The following is an 18,485-nucleotide window of genomic DNA, read 5'->3' on the forward strand; positions in this document are numbered from 1 at the left end:
CATTATTAATGCAAGAAGAAATAATATCACTCATCAGGTAAATCACACTTTTTATGGATTTTCTCAACAGGCTGGAGCTTGAAATTTGCCTTTGTGTGTTTCCTCATGTCTAATAGCGTTTTGTTAATCTAGTTAATTATTTTTACTTAGCTTATTGTTTTTCTGTGTGTTTGCTAATGGTTGTTTGCTAGCCTGCTTCTTGTTTAACTGATTTAAAAGCACTTACATTAGTATTACATTAGCGACATCGTATTATAAGCATTATAGACATTAGATTATAAGCCCTATTCATAAAGTCTGATTGGTGGACTGATTAAAAAAATAATGCAACAAAATAGCAGTAGAAAAGCTTCCCCAACCCAACAGGTTCACTGCAAATTATGCAGAAAATAAACATTTTTTAAAAAGTCACAACAGGAACACTAATGCATTTTTAAAATAAGTATTTTATCGATGCGCCTCACGGCTGGGAGGACCACTTTCGTCTTTGTGTTCACTCCAAAAGAGGAAAACACAGCAATATATCTAAGGACTTTATTGACGAAAAAGTGATGAATTGTTGGTAATTATTCAAGAAATACATTTGTTGATTCAGAGCTGCAGGGCTGTAATGTGAGCTTTAATGTTCCTGCTACTTTCAGGAAACAAAAAAGAAGCAAAAAGTCATTTGCTTGGCTTCAAATGTCTCTGCTCATTCCCACCAAAGAGTTCAACGTGATAACGGTTTATCATAGAAAGCTTTCTTATCAAAGCAATGGTCTGTAAAGTGCTTTTAGTCGTTTAAAGGAGCACTAGACAGAAGAGAGGAGAGAGGACAGGGGGACTGAGTGTTGTGTGGGAAGAATGTTTACACTTCACAAGTACAATGCCATCTGTCCGTCTGCGTTAGCGCATGTGTCAGACTGCATCAGACGCAGCCTTTGGCACTTTGGAGAAAACGCAGTGAGATGTTGCACATCGGTTACACGGCTAGCTCCTGGGTTTTTTGTTAATGGCGCAGAGGACAGAGTGCAGAGCGCCGGCCGGTCAAGGCTGAGGCAAATCATCTGACTGCGGTAGAAACAGCTGATCCGTCCTCTGCTGTTTGAACCCGTGCACAGACTCTGTTCTCATTTCTCGACGTTCCCACAGAGACGCAGGCGAATGTGCGTAAACAGGTTGTTGTGAATTACTGATGAGCGCAGAGGGAGACATGCCAGAAAGCCAGCGTTACAACGTGATTTGAACTTAACTGCCTGACATGACAGCTGCTCGTCTGTTCCGTCGCTGCAAAGTTTTCACACAAAGAGATTTCCTAATGAATCAGAGCCGAGATGCGTGCAGTGATGCCTGCCTCACTCCGTGCCTTCAGTGGGCTCGGCGTACGACTTCACTCCACGCTGCCTCGCAGAAGAATTCATTCAGTTTAATGTATTTTGTCACGTTGTGATCACAAACTTCAGTGCATTTTTTGCAGGACTTTATGACAGACCAACACAAACTAGTGCAAGTAAAATGTGATCCACATGTGCATTTACCCCCCTTACTCTGAGCTCACTGTATTAATCAATCATGTGCAATCAATCAAGTCAACGAATGAATGGACTGTGTGTAATTTAATATCTGGGCTCAGAGGCTCTTCAGAGAACATTGGACAACAACCATCCTGTAGACCCAGGAACCCAGCAGACGGTTCAGAGAGAAAGTTCTGGTCCAGTTTACAGCAGGATCAGGTTCTACAACAACATCTTCCAGAGCTCTGATCATCATCTGGACCTGGAGAGAGGATGGACCACCTGCAGAACTACCAGGACATGGACGTCCACCTGGACTGACAGGCTGGACCAGGAGAGCATTGATCAGAGAAGCAGGAGGACCATGGTGGCTCTGGAGGAGCTGCAGAGATCCACAGCTCAGGTGGGACAACGTGCAAGGACTACTATTAGCCATGCACCCCAGAAATCAGCCCTGAATAGCAGGACTACCCTGTTCATACAGCCATGGGTGCAATAGACTGGTTTACAGCAACACATATTCATCTGGAGGAATGGCCTAGTCAAAGTTCAGACCTAAATCCAACTGAGAAACTGTAACAAGACATGAAAATTGATTTTTACAAAGGCTCTCCCGTCCGGTCTGACTAAGCTTGATCTGTTTTGCAAAGAGGAATAAAAAAAATCAGTCTGTAGATGGGAATTCCTCTTTTACCTTCTATTGTATTCTCAGTTTTCTTTGACAAATCTTTGTCATTCAGATACTTAACAAAAAAATATATGATTTCCTATCCACAATTTTACTCTGTCTGCTAATATGGGACCTAAAATCCAATAAAATAACTGCAGCATGGGGTTGTAACATGATAACATGAAGAGGTCCAAGGGGTGTGAATACTTTTGCAAAGCCTTGTATTATATCCTTATGGCTGTTAAACCTAAAATTATTCCATAATGACAATAAATAAAAATTACTGAGTTTGTAAAATTTAAATGCCGTTTGTTTAAAATGTATTTTTACACATTTAGAAATAAAGTGATATCAAAGCCCTCGGACTCTGATGCAAACGTTTGATCTTATCATTTTTAATCTTTTGCACACAATAATGTGAAAATAAAAAACTCTAACCTTTGTTCATGGTTATGTGTACTCTTACTGTTTCTCAATGTTCTTTTTTGTTTCTACATTCTATCCCTACTTGCTTTTATTCCAATATTTTAATCATGTAAAGCACTTTGCATTGTCTCTGTACTGAATTGTGCTATATAAATAAATTTGCCTTGCCTTGCCTAGTGTCCAAAAAGAAATTTCAGCAGGGTAACACGCGGTGACAATAAAGAATCTTTGAAATCCAATAAATGGAAACTTTTTGGGTGCATTTAAACCCCCTGCCTCTGTTTCTCAGGGGTTAATCATTTCCTGATTTATTGTTTCTCAGGTTTTTGCCCAATATTGGGAAGAAGTAGAAGATTTGGCTAAAATACAGTAGTTTTTTTTTTCCATCTGGTTGTTAAAACTGGTGACTGTGCAGCTTTTTCTCCCAGCGTTCTGCAGGTGCACACGTTTCTTTTCCCAGGCCATCTTGGATGTGAAGTGAGTGCACCGTGCTGCGCTGAGATATCCAGGAAGCCATGGATGCCCTCACAGGCTGCCTTGGCTTGATGCTGCAGACTCTCTGCTGTTCCTGACCCGCTGAAAAGCTCTGCACGCTCTGACAAAACGCGATAAGCCCAAGGCGCTGGAAAATTCTCCGGGGCTTCCTAAACCGCCTTTCTGTCTCGACGTCTGTAAGGAGAACCCGGAGACAACAGGATTCAAAGTTCAGCAAAAGCACAAAATCGTATCCGGAGAGGAACCTTTGGATACAAACAAGCTTAAATATGTAAAGTCGTGATGAAGGTGGTCCAGGAACCATGGCAGCAGCCTGCCGACCTCGCCAGATGTGCGTTTTTGTAATTATTTGGAAATATGAATATTTTTTTTTGCAATTTTAATAATATGGACAGTTCCTAAACATATTAAACATAAACAGATAAAAAAAACAATTCAGTTTTTTCTGCAAAAGGCCATTCAAAACATGACATTTTAGTGAGGAATAAGTTATAAAAACCAAAAGTTATTCCTACTGAAAAAGACTAAACTCACACAGGTGTATTGCATCAGATGCACGTGATCAGTTTTTTGCATGTTTTCACTGGTTTTCTAAGTCTTTCTTATAAAAAGCCTTATCATTTCTTATGAAATCGATTTATCTTTGTCTTTGAAGTTGGAGGGCCTCTTGCCATCACCCTAATCTTTAGCCTTCTGCACAGATTCCAGATCAGATTCAAGTCGGGAATCTAGCTGGACCGTTTCAAATGTTAACATTACATCAAGGCGAGAGAAACCCTTTGATTAAATGAAAAGATCAGCTTAACTCTGAATCTGTCAGGGGTGTGAATCATTTCTACGTTTATCTGTACGTCTGGGGCCTTTGGCTTCCCAGAAAGAGCAGGAGAGTGGCGCTGGTGAACGGGATGTCTGGATTTCACTCTTTAGGCGTGTCAGTAGCAGCAATAAGGCTCCACAGGGGTAAACTGGGGACGAATGGTCGTTCTCATAGAGCCAGGTATAACTAAATAATTGTAAAAACTAAAAACAGAGAATTACATCTTTGCAGCAGCAAAAGTTTCTCTGTTTTACATTTGAATGTGTTGACAAACAGACCTGAGCTTCCACCCTTTAAATTGGTTAATATTTTATTCATTTTACAGGTTTATTAGAAATATTCAAGGAGAATCTGCTTGTCTTCCTTCCCTCCTGTGGTTGAAACAGTCCAGATCTTCACAATCAGCTCCACTCTTCTGTGATTGGACGATTCCTACCCTTCACGGAAATAAAAAAAAAATAAAAATACACTCTGCTCACAGGGTCTCTTTAAAAAAAAAAAAAAAAGTCATAACTTTTTTGTCCAGCTGTTAGATCCAAACAGAAATTCTTCACTTTCCCCCCCAAACACCAGGAGCAAAGCTGCAGTGAAAGCAGGTCTGTAGTGACTGAAGCATCAGAGGAACGGCGCTACAGCAAATAAATAAAAAAAAACAGCTTTCCCTTCACATTTCAGCACAGAAAACTGAATTTTAAAGTGCAAACATCTTTAGTTTCCCTTCACATCCCGTCCATCACATCAATTAGAAACCATGGTGGCCATATTCGGCCGTTAAGGTGACTCATAACCTGCAGCATGTTCAGCGGTCTGTAGCAACGTTAGAGGGCCGAGTTTCACGGCTGATCAGGTCAGCGATCAGCGGTCGATCCAGGTGAAGACAGACCGTCCTTTAAGATGCGGACGCTGAGGCCCACTGGTGCCGTCCACCCAGGACTCAGAGCCTCTCAGGATGCGGGTCCCACAGCCGCCGGTGGGAGGAGAAACACGACTTCCTGCCAGGCGACCGTGTCCGCTCATCCGCTGGGTTCATTTTCACATCCATGGAGCCATCACAGAGGTCTCCTTCTGCACCTGCTGAGAGAAGATGGAAGCCAGTCAGAGAGACGCCGACCAACACTTTCCTTAGATACGTTATAGACAAGAGTTTGTTAAATTCACAGAACAAAAAAAAGTGGGACTTTTTTGCTACTTTCTGTTCCTTCCAAATTCGTTTCTGTCCTTTATATTCACAACGTCGCATGTCAGAGTATTTTATCAGGATTTAGTGCGACTGACTGACACAAAGCTGTGCATAAATGTGAAAGGAGAGGAAAATTACACGTTATGTTCAGAAGTCTATATCTAAAAGGTTGTGTTCAACCCTTCTTCAGCACTTTGTTGAACCACGCTTTGCTGCAAGTCTTTGAGGGTGTCGATCTACCAACCGCGCTGACGCAGAGACAGAAATGTTTGCAGGTTCTTTGCTCTGGTTCAGTCAGCATGGATGCAGAGCGTCTCTGAACATCGGCTTTTTAAGCCCCGTCACTGATTCTCTGTTGGTCGACCTGCTGGAAGTGGAACCGCCACTCCAGGCTCATGTTTTCCAGCCTCCAGCAGGTTTTCTCCATCCATCTTCATCAACTCTGACCATGTTTCCTATCCCGGCTAAAGAAAAGCATCCCCACAGCATAATGCTGCCCCCACCGTGTTTTTTTACAGTGGGTATAGTTTAGTCAACAAGGTGTTAAATCTCATCTTTTCACCACACAGTGTTTTGCATACCGACCAAAAACAAAATTACATTTTGGTCTTTTCTGACCAGAGCGCCTTCTTTCCATCTGTGTTCCCAACATGGATTGTGGCAACCTGCAAAAGAGACTTTGCTTTTCTTTCAGCTACTCTTCCACAAAGGGCCAAATCTGTGGAACCCAGAATTAATAGCTGTCCTGTTGATCCTGTCAGGATGCAGCTTATTGGCTGCATGCTGAGCCTCTCTCCCTCTCTCTTGTTCCTGCGCAGCCTGATCAGTTTCACCTGGCAGGCTGCAATTAACCCACAACTGCTTCCACCTGTTCCCACCGCTTTATCAGACTCACCTCTTTCTGTTCCCGTCGCCGGTCCATAGCGTTCACTCCCGCTCAGTCCCTGCCAGTTTTTCTTGTCAGCTCCGTTTGTACCCGTCAGCCTGAAGACTCCTTTCACCTGGTCTTGTTACAGTCAGCCCAAAGACTTTCCGACAGTTTTGTTTTCTCCAGTATTCAGCTCAGACGTTCAGACCTCCACCGTTCGGCTCAGACGTTCAGACCTCCACCGCTCGGCTCGGACGTTCTGCTCGCCACTGCTCGGCTCCGACGTTCTGCTCGCCACTGCTCGGCTCCGACGTTCTGCTCGCCACTGCTCAGCTCTGATGCTCTGCTCGGCTCTGATGCTCTGCTCGGCTCTGATGCTCTGCGCTCCACGGCTCTGCTCAGAGGTCCGGCTCTCCAGTGTTCGGCTCCAGAGTTCCTCCCGGTCAGTCTCTCCACACTCCTCCTGCCAGCCAGCTTCTACACCCTTCACCTCCGTCCGTTGAAAGACTCTGGTCTAATCATCCATCTTCCACACTGTTCAATAAAAACTCACTCATAAGAACTGACTCTGTGTGTGCGTGCTGTGTCCGGGTTCATCCCAGAAAAATATATCATAACAGATCCGTTCTGACACCTGAGCTTTGGGTCTCTGCAGCTCCTCCAGAGCTACCAGGCTGTCCTCATCCAGCCTGTCGGTGTAAGTAAGGTAATTTAGGGGCATGAGATTAAAGGGGGCTAAGAGGCAACAAATTTCTGATTATTTCTAATATATATATATATATATATATATATATATATATATATATATATATATATATATATATATATATATATATATATATATATATAATTTAAAACTATTATCTTCATTTTGCGATTTTCTAATGTGTATTGTTCTGTCACAGAAAAGTGAAATACAGTTGGTTGGTTGTAATAGAAAGCAAACTGGAAATGTTTGAACTAAATACAAAGTCTGCTTTGGGAACACGTCCAGGACACAGAATGGCCCAAAACAGCTATTTGAACTTTGTGATTACCTTTAAAAAAACAATTTTGTTTATCAGCAGTGTTTAATGTCGACAATTTGGTCACATTGACGCTCAAATTGTCGTCCATATCTGCCAGCAAACAACTCTTCAGTGCATTTCCAGCCAGCGCAACGTTGAACAGAGGCGGAGTGGAAACTGAATTTAGGACATTTACACCCAACCGTCAAGTGGCTTTGATGGCTGAGCGCACATTAGCAGCTGTTTGTAACAAACAAATCTAACAAGAGCAAATTAAACAGCTCAACAAAACTAATGTTTCAAGTGGTTTCTGCAAATGAAACCCAAACTGACTCTATAAGGTTTTAAAAATACTCACCTGTACACTGCGACTTCTCCTGCATTGTCTACATTTAAATTGTTACTTTTAAATCACTGCTGCACCTTATACTGTAATTTGATTTTTTACTGCAATTTATAAGCTGTATGCAACGAAATTTCATTCTGTACGCACTCTGTGCATACAAAATGACAAATAAAGTTGTCTAAGTGTAAGTCTAAAAGGAGTAATGCAGTAATCCTTTATGACGCTCATCTTTAATACCAAGTAGAGAACGGTTGGTTAGCTGTCAGGATCTGCTGCACGCGTGGAGCTTATTCAGACGCCAGCGTCTGGCAGCGCTCCTCAGCTCTCCAGCTCATTCATGCCGTTGGTTTTCCTCTTTTTCAAATCCCACCCGGAGTTTTCTGTAGGCGACCCTGATCCCGTGTCATTCAGGATGTCTTCTGAAACTAAGCATTGGGGAAATTACAGATGTTTTCTCGTAAGCCCACCTGTTACTACTAACAAATGAATCCCTTCATTGCATCAGATCTTGTGCTCATTTGGCCAAATCTTGCCAGGGGTGGGGTTAGATTTAAATAAACTCCCTTTAACTTTTGCTTTATTTTACTATTCAAACCATGTTTGTGTTATATTTGTTGCACACATCTGAAAAACGTTGATGGTTGCCAATAAATTAGCGTTTGATCGTTATCGGTTTACCTTGTTTAGCTCTGGGAAAAGCTCTTGAATGACGATGTCCAGCAGCACATAGGTCAGCTAATTAAAGCAACAAAGCAGAAAAACATGAACGTTAAATCCATATTGCTTTTTCACACACAAAAAAAGGGAATTTAAGGAAGAAAACTGTGATAAACTAATTTTCTGACCGCATCGTAAGAGTGGACACATCCAAAAACACACAGAAAATCTAAAATCCATTTTCTCCTGCAACTCTGAGGCTTCCTTAGAATGAATGAATGAATGAAAACTTTATTGTCATTGTCACAAGAACAACAAAATTTAAAAAGTGCCATCGATCCGTGCATATGTTTAAAAAAAAAAAACAATAATAAATAAATAATAAATAAATCTCTGTCCTTAGGTCCTTAGACCTCAGTGCAGCCTGAGGATTTATTTCAGCCATCGGATTCAGGTGTGTTGGACCAGAGAAGTGTCTAAAAACGTCCTGATTCTGACGCGTGAAAGGCAGCTTTTACCTCTGTCCATATCAAAAATCACATCAGTTTATTTATGCGGTGCCAGTTTATAACATGCCGTCTCAGTTCCATCCCAGACAGGTTGGTTAAAAGGTTTTCTATCTCAGGAAACCCGGCAGATTGCATCGAGTCATTGCCTTGCAGCTATACAGGACTGTCTCAGAAAATTAGAATATTGTGATAAAGTTCTTTATTTTCTGTAATGCAATTAAAAAACATGAAATGTCATACATTCTGGATTCATTACAAATCAACTGAAATATCGCAAGCCTTTTATTGTTTTAATATCGCTGATTATGGCGTACAGCTGAAGAAAACTCAAAAATCCTGTCTCAAAATATTAGAATATTTCCTCAGACCAAGTAAAAAAAAATTATAACAGCAAAACAAAATCAAACATTTGAAAATGTCCATTAATGCACTCAGTACTTGGTTGGGAATCCTTTTGCACAGATTAGTGCATCAATGCGGCGTGGCATGGAGGCAATCAGCCTGTGGCATTGCTGAGGTGTTATGGATGCCCAGGATGCTTCAATAGCGGCCTTTAGCTCATTTGCATTGTTGGCTCTGGTGTCTTTCAGCTTCTTCTTCACAATAGCCCACAAATTCTCTATGGGGTTCAGGTCAGGGGAATTGGCAGGCCAATCAAGGACAGTAATGCCATGGTCAGTACACCAGTTACTGTGAGAATCTGATGTCGTCTCTTAACCACTACCATACTTGTGATTTAGTTTACTGAACCAAGCTGGGTGTTTTTCAAGGCTCAGGAAACCCTGCAGTGTTTCCAGTTAATTAGACGATTCAAGTGATTAGTTGAATAGCCTACTAGTATACTTTTTCATGATATTCTAATATTTTGAGATAGGATATTTGGGTTTCTTAAGCTGTACGCCATAATCAGCAATATTAAAACAATAAAAGGCTTGCGATATTTCAGTTGATTTGTAATGAATCCAGAATGTATGACATTTCATGTTTTTTAATTGCATTACAGAAAATAAAGAACTTTATCACAATATTCAAATTTTCTGAGACAGTCCTGTACTCCAACGCCTTTCTTACGTGACGTCATCGCACACGCGGCCACGCTGGGAAAACAGGCGGCGTGTTTCTCCTGTACCTGTTTGTTGAGAACCGGCTGCTGCAGTCCGTCGAAGAGCAGCCGGACTCCCTCGTACTTGGCCTCCTCTCCGATACACTTTCCTAGAAAGTCTAAAGACATGTTCCGTGTTGAGCGAACCTTTGTCCCAGAAGCAGAGCTCTGGCCCGTAAGGCGGCAGAATAATGGAAACAAACAGAACAAACACCTGGAATGTAGCTCATCATCTCCTCGAACGTCCTCTTGGCTCTGCTCTGTTTGTCCTGGGCCGAGCGCGGCGGGCTGCTCTCACAGAAAACCGCGTCTGGAGGAAAAGCAGTTCTGTTACTAACCGACGGGCTGGAATAATGTGTTTGTGCTTCCTGAGAAAACCAGAGGCCTTCCCGTTTACCTCGAAGCAGGGTGATGAGCGAGACCAGCCGGTGCTCCTGGACCACCTGGTCCAGTTTGTGCTGCAAGTAGTAATCGGTATAGGCCTCCAGGGTGTTCTTGAACAGGATTCTGCCGCCCATTAACAGGTGATGCAACCAGTCAGGGATGTGAAACACCACTCTACCTGCCGCAGGGACAGAGAAAGTAGTTTCAGGTTTGGACACAAAGCGGCGCAGTGAGAACTTTGAACCGATCCCCTCGTAGCTTTAATTCTTTTCTCAGCTTTCAACTCAAACGGCGTTGTAACCCTGAGCTTCCTGTTTCCCTTCAGTGCTCCTCATTTATCTAATGTGCAGAAGGCGGAAGAATGGGTGTCGGGATTTTTCCGGCTTGATTCCGGACGTGCAGCGGCTCTGCAGAGTGTCCGCGCTGCTGTTAACATTCCTGCGCTTTTTTTGTGATGGAATTTTTTTTTTTTTTTAAATGAGTCCATGACGCTTTTTTTTCTTCTCCAAAATATCGCCACACATCCTGTTATAAGGCAACAGAAAAACAAATACCGCTTGGACACAGAACACAGGGTGCTTGCGCAAGTCTTGAAAGTCTTAATAAGTATGGAATTTTGAAACACTGTTTTCCAGACCTTGAAAAGTCTTGAATTTTGTGTGAAAGTCTTAATAAAGTATGGGGAAAAAAAGTATGGTAGAATTTTACAGTATGCTGAAAGGCATTGTGAAATGAGTAATAGGAAGGTAGGCTATAAAACTATAATTTTACTAACTGGTCACGTACTGTATTAGCCTAATGGAATCAAACACTTGTTTGATGTGAAATTCATGTACTTGTGATTTTCATGTTTTGAAACGTTTTTATCAGTAAGAGCATAATTTACTGTGAATAATGCATTTGTTCATTGAATACTAGCCTATAAAAATTAACATTTCTAATAAACAGTTTGTACAATCTCAACCAATGAAGTAGGCACACAAGTATACAAGTACATAAAGTTAAGGTCTTGGGGGAAAAAAAATATTAGTTTTAAAAAAGTCTGGAAAAAGTCTGGAATTTTAATTTGGAAAAAGAACAAGCACCCTGGAACACTACAAAAAGGGAACTAAAAGTAAATAAAATTTTCTTGAAATTAGTTTCTTTTTCCTTAATTTAAGCAGCTAAATAAGACTACTTGCCAATGGAATAAGATTTTTGCACTTAAAATAATAACAATTAATCTCCATCATCTTATTTGAAATGCATGATAGCTAATAATCTTACTTTAGGGGTAAAAATACTCATTACATTGGCAAATAGTCTTATGTAGCTCCTTAAATCAAGGAAAAAAACACTAATTTCAAGAAACTTTTGCTTACTTTTAGTTCCCTTTTGGCAGTGAACCGCCTGTCAGAGCGAGCGTTCACACCCCGAAGAACTAATCCTTTGTTGAAGGAGCTTTAGATAAATTTTCAGATTCAGTCATATTTGCCCGCTTGAATCTGCTAATATGGATCAGAACCCTGTCTGACAGAGACAGGGTTCTGATCCAGCCGCTATAATATGGTACTTAGCTTTATGTGCAAGCCATTAATCCTATATTGTAATTATATCTCTTTAATGTGTCTTTTTAACGGTCTTGTGTTAAATTCTGTCAAAAATGAACGATAAAACCACCAACAACCAGGACGTTGGTGCAAGAGAGACCGCAGATGGCTTCAGTACATCTAGATTCTTCAGGCTGCTTAGCGCTCATGTTCCTCTTTGGAGGGAAGCTTTAACTTCAACGTGGGGGGTCAATGCAACTTGTGGGCGGTTTGTTGCAATAAAAGCATAAACAGGGCAAATAATCTTGTTTTTAAGTTTTAGATGCTTGACAGTCATGGCAGCCGTTGCAAACAATTGCATCACTTCTGCTAGTTGGTGATTGGCAAATTTATAAAGAAAAACTGAAATAAGGGGGCTGGAGTCTGAGTGGATAAACAACCTCAGCGAGACGACCAAGACTTCATACCAGGATATTTATAACAACCTCTTACCTAGTTTTCTGAATATATTTTAGACTGTTTTGTCATAAAATAACTAGGTCAGTTCTTAAATTAAAAGTTAAAACTCTGCTCAGTCCAACGGTAGAAAGAAGCTATACAGCAAAGCATTTTTACTGTTATAGACCAGCATCCCCAAAGCTGTAAGAAATAATATAGAAACAACAAAAAGCAAAAGAGACAAAAATTTATTGATTCATCTTTATCATTATTTAGGTAATAATGAATTGAGTCAGTAATTTGTTTTTTAAAATCTTTTTAACATATTTTAAAGCAATGTTTTTTTTTAAGTATTATTATTTTTACCTTTCTGCATGTTTTTATTAAACTTACCCTTAACCCCTTGAGTCTGAGGGTCTATTTTCCATAAAATAAAAAATGCATACTCATACATTATAAGGCACTTCTCTACTTGTACGACGCCTAAACTGCTAATCTTGTTATCAATTAACATAAAGGTCCTGGAGGATTATGTAGATTTGAAAATTAGAGAGTAAATCATTCTGGGCCTGAGTAATCAAGATTTAAATGCCATAAAATGTAATTCCGTCTAAGAAACAAACTGATTTTTATATACAAAACCTCTTACTTTTGCTGTAAAGAAGAAAATAAACACAATAAATTGCAACTACAACATCTTGGTTACATCTGTAGCAAGTCTGGTGTCCTCACAACAAGCACTTGATAAGTTATACATGTTTAAATGGAAAAATATCCAGGCGGACCACTATTGTTTTTGTGCCATTTTGGCAGTTTTTGAAGTTTGGAACTTATTTTTAAAACTGAAAATGTGAAATCTATTATATATTTGGTAGATACTTTTGTAGAGGAATCTCAGATGAAGATCTGGACATGCGATAAGCATCTGTAGGTCTCAGTCAGCTACAAGCATGTTATTGTTGTTAAAGAGCTCAAGCCCCCTTGAAATGGGGCTTGTGGGCCTAAGGCACTGAGCTATATTCTACACTGGAGTGCTAATCGCCGGCTGTTAGAACGAGTCGCTTTAAAGCCACCAGCCGCCATATTGGTACTCCCTATTTCCCTCCAGTAACTAGGGAATATGTGCGCTACAGCATTGAATAACGAGGATTTTTTCATGTTCAGGGGGGCTTAAAACTTTAAAAATGTCAAATGCCATATACTTTTATGTTATGTTCTAAAACTATCAAGTACTGAGAAAGTCATGTGCTGAAATATTTTGCATTTTAATTATATATATATATATATATATATATATATATATATATATATATACACACATACATACATATATACATATATATTTAATATGAATAACATGTAAAATATTTCAGCACCTAATTTCCTAGTAGTTGATAGTGTTAGTAAATCCACTGACTGTAGAATTACCTGTGAAACGTTTTCACTCAGCCAGAAAACTGCTTGTTGTTGCAACCAAATCCTATGGGATTATGTGAAAGTAGGGAGTAGCAAGATGGCGGCCAGTGACTTCAGTTTTTCGGTAAAATCAGCACTCCAGTGTATAATATAGCTCAGTGGCCTAAGGGGTTAAATATTAAGACAAACGTCTAAGAAATTCAAGTATTCAACTTTAAATATATATATTGGCATTTTAAATAAATGAAACTGCCTTCAGTTTATGTAAACATGTTGTTTGATCACTTACCCACATACATTAAATAATCATACACCCCTTCAACAGTGATCATTTCCATGAAGTAGTTCTGGTTGTGTCGCTTCTCCGTCACGTCAGATCGGTTGGCGTTGTTTCTGAAGAGGTCGTTGAAGAGCTGCGAGAAATTTAAGACAGGAGAAATAAATACGTCCCGCTCCAATTCAAACTGCTAAAAGCATGCGCGGTCAACCAGATTTGGGATCGCGGCTCTAACATAGAAACATGGGAATAAAGGAGAGATGATCTGAAATGTTCAAAGCTTTTAGAATAATTTCATCACGTTTGTTCTAAACTCGTAGCGTTTGAAAATTGTGCATGTGACAGGTTTCTTGCATGAAAACATTTATTCATTAAGAAAGTTATTTTAGGCTAAAAATAGTGAACTAATATGTAACTAACCACGACTTTTGTTTTACTTGATAAACTAGTTAAACAACCGTTTACTATCAAAGAACTGGGCAGATGGAAAACAATTAGCTCGTTTCAGTATTGCAACTTTGCTCTACAACAATAAGCTAGCAGCTATACATTAGATCCCAGGTGTCAAACTCACGGCCCGCGGGCCAAATCCGGCCCATCAAGGCAATTTATCCGGTCCTCAAGAGCCAAAAAAAGCATATTATGTCATAAAGTAGAGGCATATCTCCTTTTTAAAGTGTATAAAGTGGCCAAAACTGTGTCTCCTGTAGCGAATGTTGATTATTTTTAACCGTGTAGTAACAGCATCCTGCCACTAGATGTCAGTTTTCCCACAACACATTAAAACAACCCAGAAATGTCCATCAAGAGAAAAAGTGATGCAGAATGATGAGAGTTTAAAGTGTAACTCACCCCAATATCACCTTTTTTTCATATAAACTGTATAAACTGGGCCTAAGGTGCTACTTTTATGTTACTGTGTTTTTTCTTTATACTTCTATGTGAACTGAGATGAAATTATGAAATAAAGAGTATCGTCTATACAGGTGCAACCAGCCCTTTTAATGACTGCATGATGCCAAAGTGGCCCCATATAGAGACGCGTTTGACGGCCCTGCTTTAGATGATCTAAGCGGCATGAACCACATAGAAGCAACAGAAACACGGTCAGAAGGTTTTTAAATGTTGGCGGCCAACCTTTTTATCGTTTTCTGACGTGGGGCTCAGGATGGTGAGCTCAGGTCGGTTCGGTTTGGGTTTGGGAGATTCGCAGGAGTTGAAGAAGGACTGGATGAAAGGCTCCAGATGCTGTCCTTTCTGGACAGGAAAAAAATGTAATAAAAACAAAATACGCAAGACATTATGAGTAAAATATGGAGGCAAAAAGTTCCAGAATTTGGATGAATAAAGAAAATCATAATGAATGTTATGCATCTATTAAAAGTCAACATAAATGTCTGTAAATCTTCAGATTGGTATAAATCCTGGAGGGACAAGCAGAGTCATACAGTAACTAAAAAGAAATTTAACACATAGCCTCTAAACTATAAACATAAACGCTCCTGAAGGAGTTTGTTCTGTACCTCTTTCATCAGTTTGCTGGGCACCGCCTTGATGATTTTCCCTGCAAGAAGAACAGCCTGTTTGTTATATTCTGTGCTAAAAGCATGATTTGTCCTTCATTCATCGCTTCTCTCCACATCCAGGCGGGGACAGACCGCTCTCCTGTCGTACCCAGGTTCACATCCGGCAGCATCTTGTCCAGGAACTGAGACTCCATGCTGTGAGGAGACAGGAAGTCAGCCAGGAGTTGGCTGTTGCTCAGCTCAGGATGCTGCAGAAGTCTCTGAAAAGGACACAGATTTAAAAAAAGCACGTACGGTAAAGTGGATTATTCTGCAGCTGCATGTTGTTCAGAGGGGCTTGGATGAAATGATGGGATTTCATGGACATCTGGGACTAAAAGCAGGTGAAAAGTGTGACAAAAACAAGGTGTTTACAATTTTTTTAATTCATTTCATGTCAGTTTATGTACTTCAACATAACTCGAACGTGCTGCCAATTCAGGTCCTGGTGTGTAAATCATGCTGACTTCTGCTCTCTTGGAAAAGAGACACCTTGTCTCAGTGAGATTTACCCGTATGAATAAAAAAGGAAAATAAAGAAAGAAATTTGTTGTGATGGTCCTTCCAGTTGGTTTCAGGATGACAGGGGTGAATAAAAAAGGATGAATGCGTTAGAAAACACGCCGCTGTTCACAGTCGAATCGTACCAAACAGATGGCAGGTATTAAATTCGGTTCTGGGTTTTCAAACCACATAATTTAAATGCGATGTTGGGGTTCTGATTTAACATCTGGTTTATTTACGGGACAAACAGACGAGAACGAATAACTGCCAGAAGCCAAAGCAGGGGTTTAATTATTTATGGGATCAAAATGGCTTTAGAAAGTGAAAGTTCAGTTTAAACTGATAAAATCAGAATAACTTTGTTTCTGCTATGGGTGGGGGGGGGGGGGCTGCTTTGGTAGACACACCTAGTTTCTAACTGCAGATTCAAAATTATGTTTACGGAGAAAACTTTTGGACAAAGTAATTTGTAACCCCTGAAGACACCATCTTGAGAAAAATGTAAACTTTAGAGATGCTTTATCTAACAGCGGGGATATACAGAGCCTTAGAAAAGTATTCATACCTGCTGTTTTCCCCCCATTTTACAACCACAATATTCTTATAATGTAATGTGACCAAATGTGAAACGTTCAGTGGGTGTGAATACTTTTCCAAGACAATGAAAAACGGTAATTTGCCCCAGTTTCAGCAGAAATTAGCCTCTCCTTATGTTTCCTCACACACGTACCTGAAGGTACTCCTCGAACTCCACACGCTTGGATGTCAGAAACTCGTAATTCTTTGGGCCGATTATTCTCTTGGAGGGCAGCTGAGCGTCTGGAAATGAACCTTTACAGAGCACAAACTCTTTTTTTAGAGAGAAACACACAGCAGCAAACTAAATAATGCAACAGACATTTCTGTGATTTAGGTTTACTTCTACGTTAAAGCAAGGACATTTTCTAAAGAGCCACTTGCCAAACTTCTTTAGAAAAATAAATACTCCAAATGGTTTGAAACCCAGACATTAAACATGTAAAAGCTCTACCGGAGAGGAGACGGAGAAAACTTACCGTGAAACTCGGTGAGCTTTGATTCGAGGACATAAAACTCCAGATACCTCCTGTAGACCGACCAGCGCTCGGTTTCATGACCCACTGTCAGACACAAACAGGAACACTTCATGAGCAGTTTGTATCTTCTCACTTTGTCTGATATCAAAATTACTTTCATGATCGAAAATGTTTAGGTGACAAAAAAGCAGCGATTACATTTTTTTTACTATAATTTCTCACAGAAATTCATGTTTAAATGTTGCACAGGATGTCGCTTTTTCTGCTGTTGAATTAATCAGATTTAGATTTGAGGAAATGTTCAAAAAGTTGTGAAATAATGAACCCTTTAATCAGTGACGTTGTTCTTTTTATCCGTTTCTCAGCATTTGTCCATTTTGCAAGAATTATGAATTTTGTTCACACTCAACGGCACCATCTTAAACTCAGAGAAAAAATAAATGATCACTTTGAAAGCGCGTGAGATCTCGACTGGACGGAACAATCCTGCTGGGTCTCTGGTGTGGATCAGGTGACGTGTCGGGAACAACAGGATGCCGGAGTATTGGGTGAAAAAGGGGAAATGATCAACCTGCAGGGTTTAATCTGAAGCCGCAGAGAAAGTGAAACTGAAAAACCGCTGACTAAAGAGAGGAAGGACGGCGTCCTGATCTCCTGGACAGCCTGAGGAGCCACCTGCTGGCGCCGGACGGACCTAAACATGACGCCTCAGAGACGTTCTGTTGGGTTTGGGTCGGTGGAGGCTAATTAAAGGTACGAATCCCTTCGTCCTCCAAGTGCTGCCTGCAGATTCTTTCCCCGTGAGGAAAACCCCCACCAAGATTCACAGCCAAGGCTCTATCAATCCTTCACCCTCCATGGAGAGGCCTCCTCAGACCACCATGTTCTCTGGATCTAATGGTTTGGTCTGAGACTTTCGTGCCCGCTGGAGGTCCCTCTGTAGGGTTCTGGCAGTAGTTGTCCCGCTCCTCGTCGCTGAAAGGAGCAGATACTGGTCCTGCTGATGAGTAAAGGACCTCTGACGGCCCGGTCCAGCTCTCCTAGAGTAACTGCCTGGCTCCTAGAATCTCCTCTATGTTGGACTGCCTGTGCAGCCTCTGCAGGGTCCAGGTATCGCTCACTGAGCTATATAATACACTGGAGTGCTGATTTAGCCGAAAACCTGAAGTCACTGGCCACCATCTTGCTACTCCCTACTCTCACAGAATCCCACAGGATTTGGTTGCAACAGTAAGCAGTTTTCTGGCTGTGGGAAAACGTTTCACAGGTAATTCTACAGTCAGTGGATGAACTAACACTATTAACTACTAGGAAATTATGTGCTGAAATATTTCACATGTTATTCATTATATATATATATATATATATATATATATATATATATATATATATATATATATATATATATATATATATATATATATATATATATATATTTTTTATATATTTAGAAATGTTATAACATTTAAATATATATTTAAATAAATAAAATGCTAAATATTTCTACTGACGTTCTCAGTACTTGATAGTTTTACAGCATAACATAAAAGTATATGGCATTAGACATTTTAAAAGTTTTAAGTCCCCCCTGAACATGAGAAAATCCTCGTTATTCGATGCTGTAGCGCACATATTCCCTAGTTACTGTGGGGAAATAGGGAGTACCAATATGGCGGCCGGTGGCTTCAAAGCGACTCGTTCTAACAGACGGTGATTAGCACTCCAGTGTATTATATAGCTCAGTGGT

The 18,485-nt window shown here is 40.4% G+C and overlaps 1 protein-coding gene across 4 annotated transcripts in view; it reads right to left on the minus strand.

Annotated features, from left to right (window-relative positions):
* Positions 1–4,390: 4,390 nt before the first annotated feature.
* LOC105929851 (sorting nexin-14) overlaps positions 4,391–18,485 on the minus strand; it is a 30,970-nt gene continuing 16,875 nt past the window's right edge. The window contains exons 19-29 of one of the 4 annotated variants that reach the window (XM_036150435.1): positions 16,739–16,822; positions 16,414–16,514; positions 15,289–15,400; positions 15,138–15,178; positions 14,752–14,871; positions 13,627–13,750; positions 9,968–10,132; positions 9,785–9,880; positions 9,598–9,689; positions 7,981–8,037; positions 4,391–4,972 (exon numbers count right to left, since the gene is read on the minus strand). In XM_036150435.1, the coding sequence (XP_036006328.1) occupies positions 4,934–4,972; positions 7,981–8,037; positions 9,598–9,689; positions 9,785–9,880; positions 9,968–10,132; positions 13,627–13,750; positions 14,752–14,871; positions 15,138–15,178; positions 15,289–15,400; positions 16,414–16,514; positions 16,739–16,822 (1,031 nt within the window). In that variant the 3' untranslated portion in view covers positions 4,391–4,933. Of the gene's footprint in view, positions 4,976–7,980; positions 8,038–9,597; positions 9,690–9,784; positions 9,881–9,967; positions 10,133–13,626; positions 13,751–14,751; positions 14,872–15,137; positions 15,179–15,288; positions 15,401–16,413; positions 16,515–16,738; positions 16,823–18,485 lie in introns of those variants that run through there. The other 3 variants (XM_036150434.1, XM_036150436.1, XM_036150437.1) reach the window with 3 other exon arrangements.

This window comes from Fundulus heteroclitus, chromosome 19, assembly GCF_011125445.2.
Source record: "Fundulus heteroclitus isolate FHET01 chromosome 19, MU-UCD_Fhet_4.1, whole genome shotgun sequence".
Lineage (NCBI taxonomy): Eukaryota > Metazoa > Chordata > Actinopteri > Cyprinodontiformes > Fundulidae > Fundulus > Fundulus heteroclitus.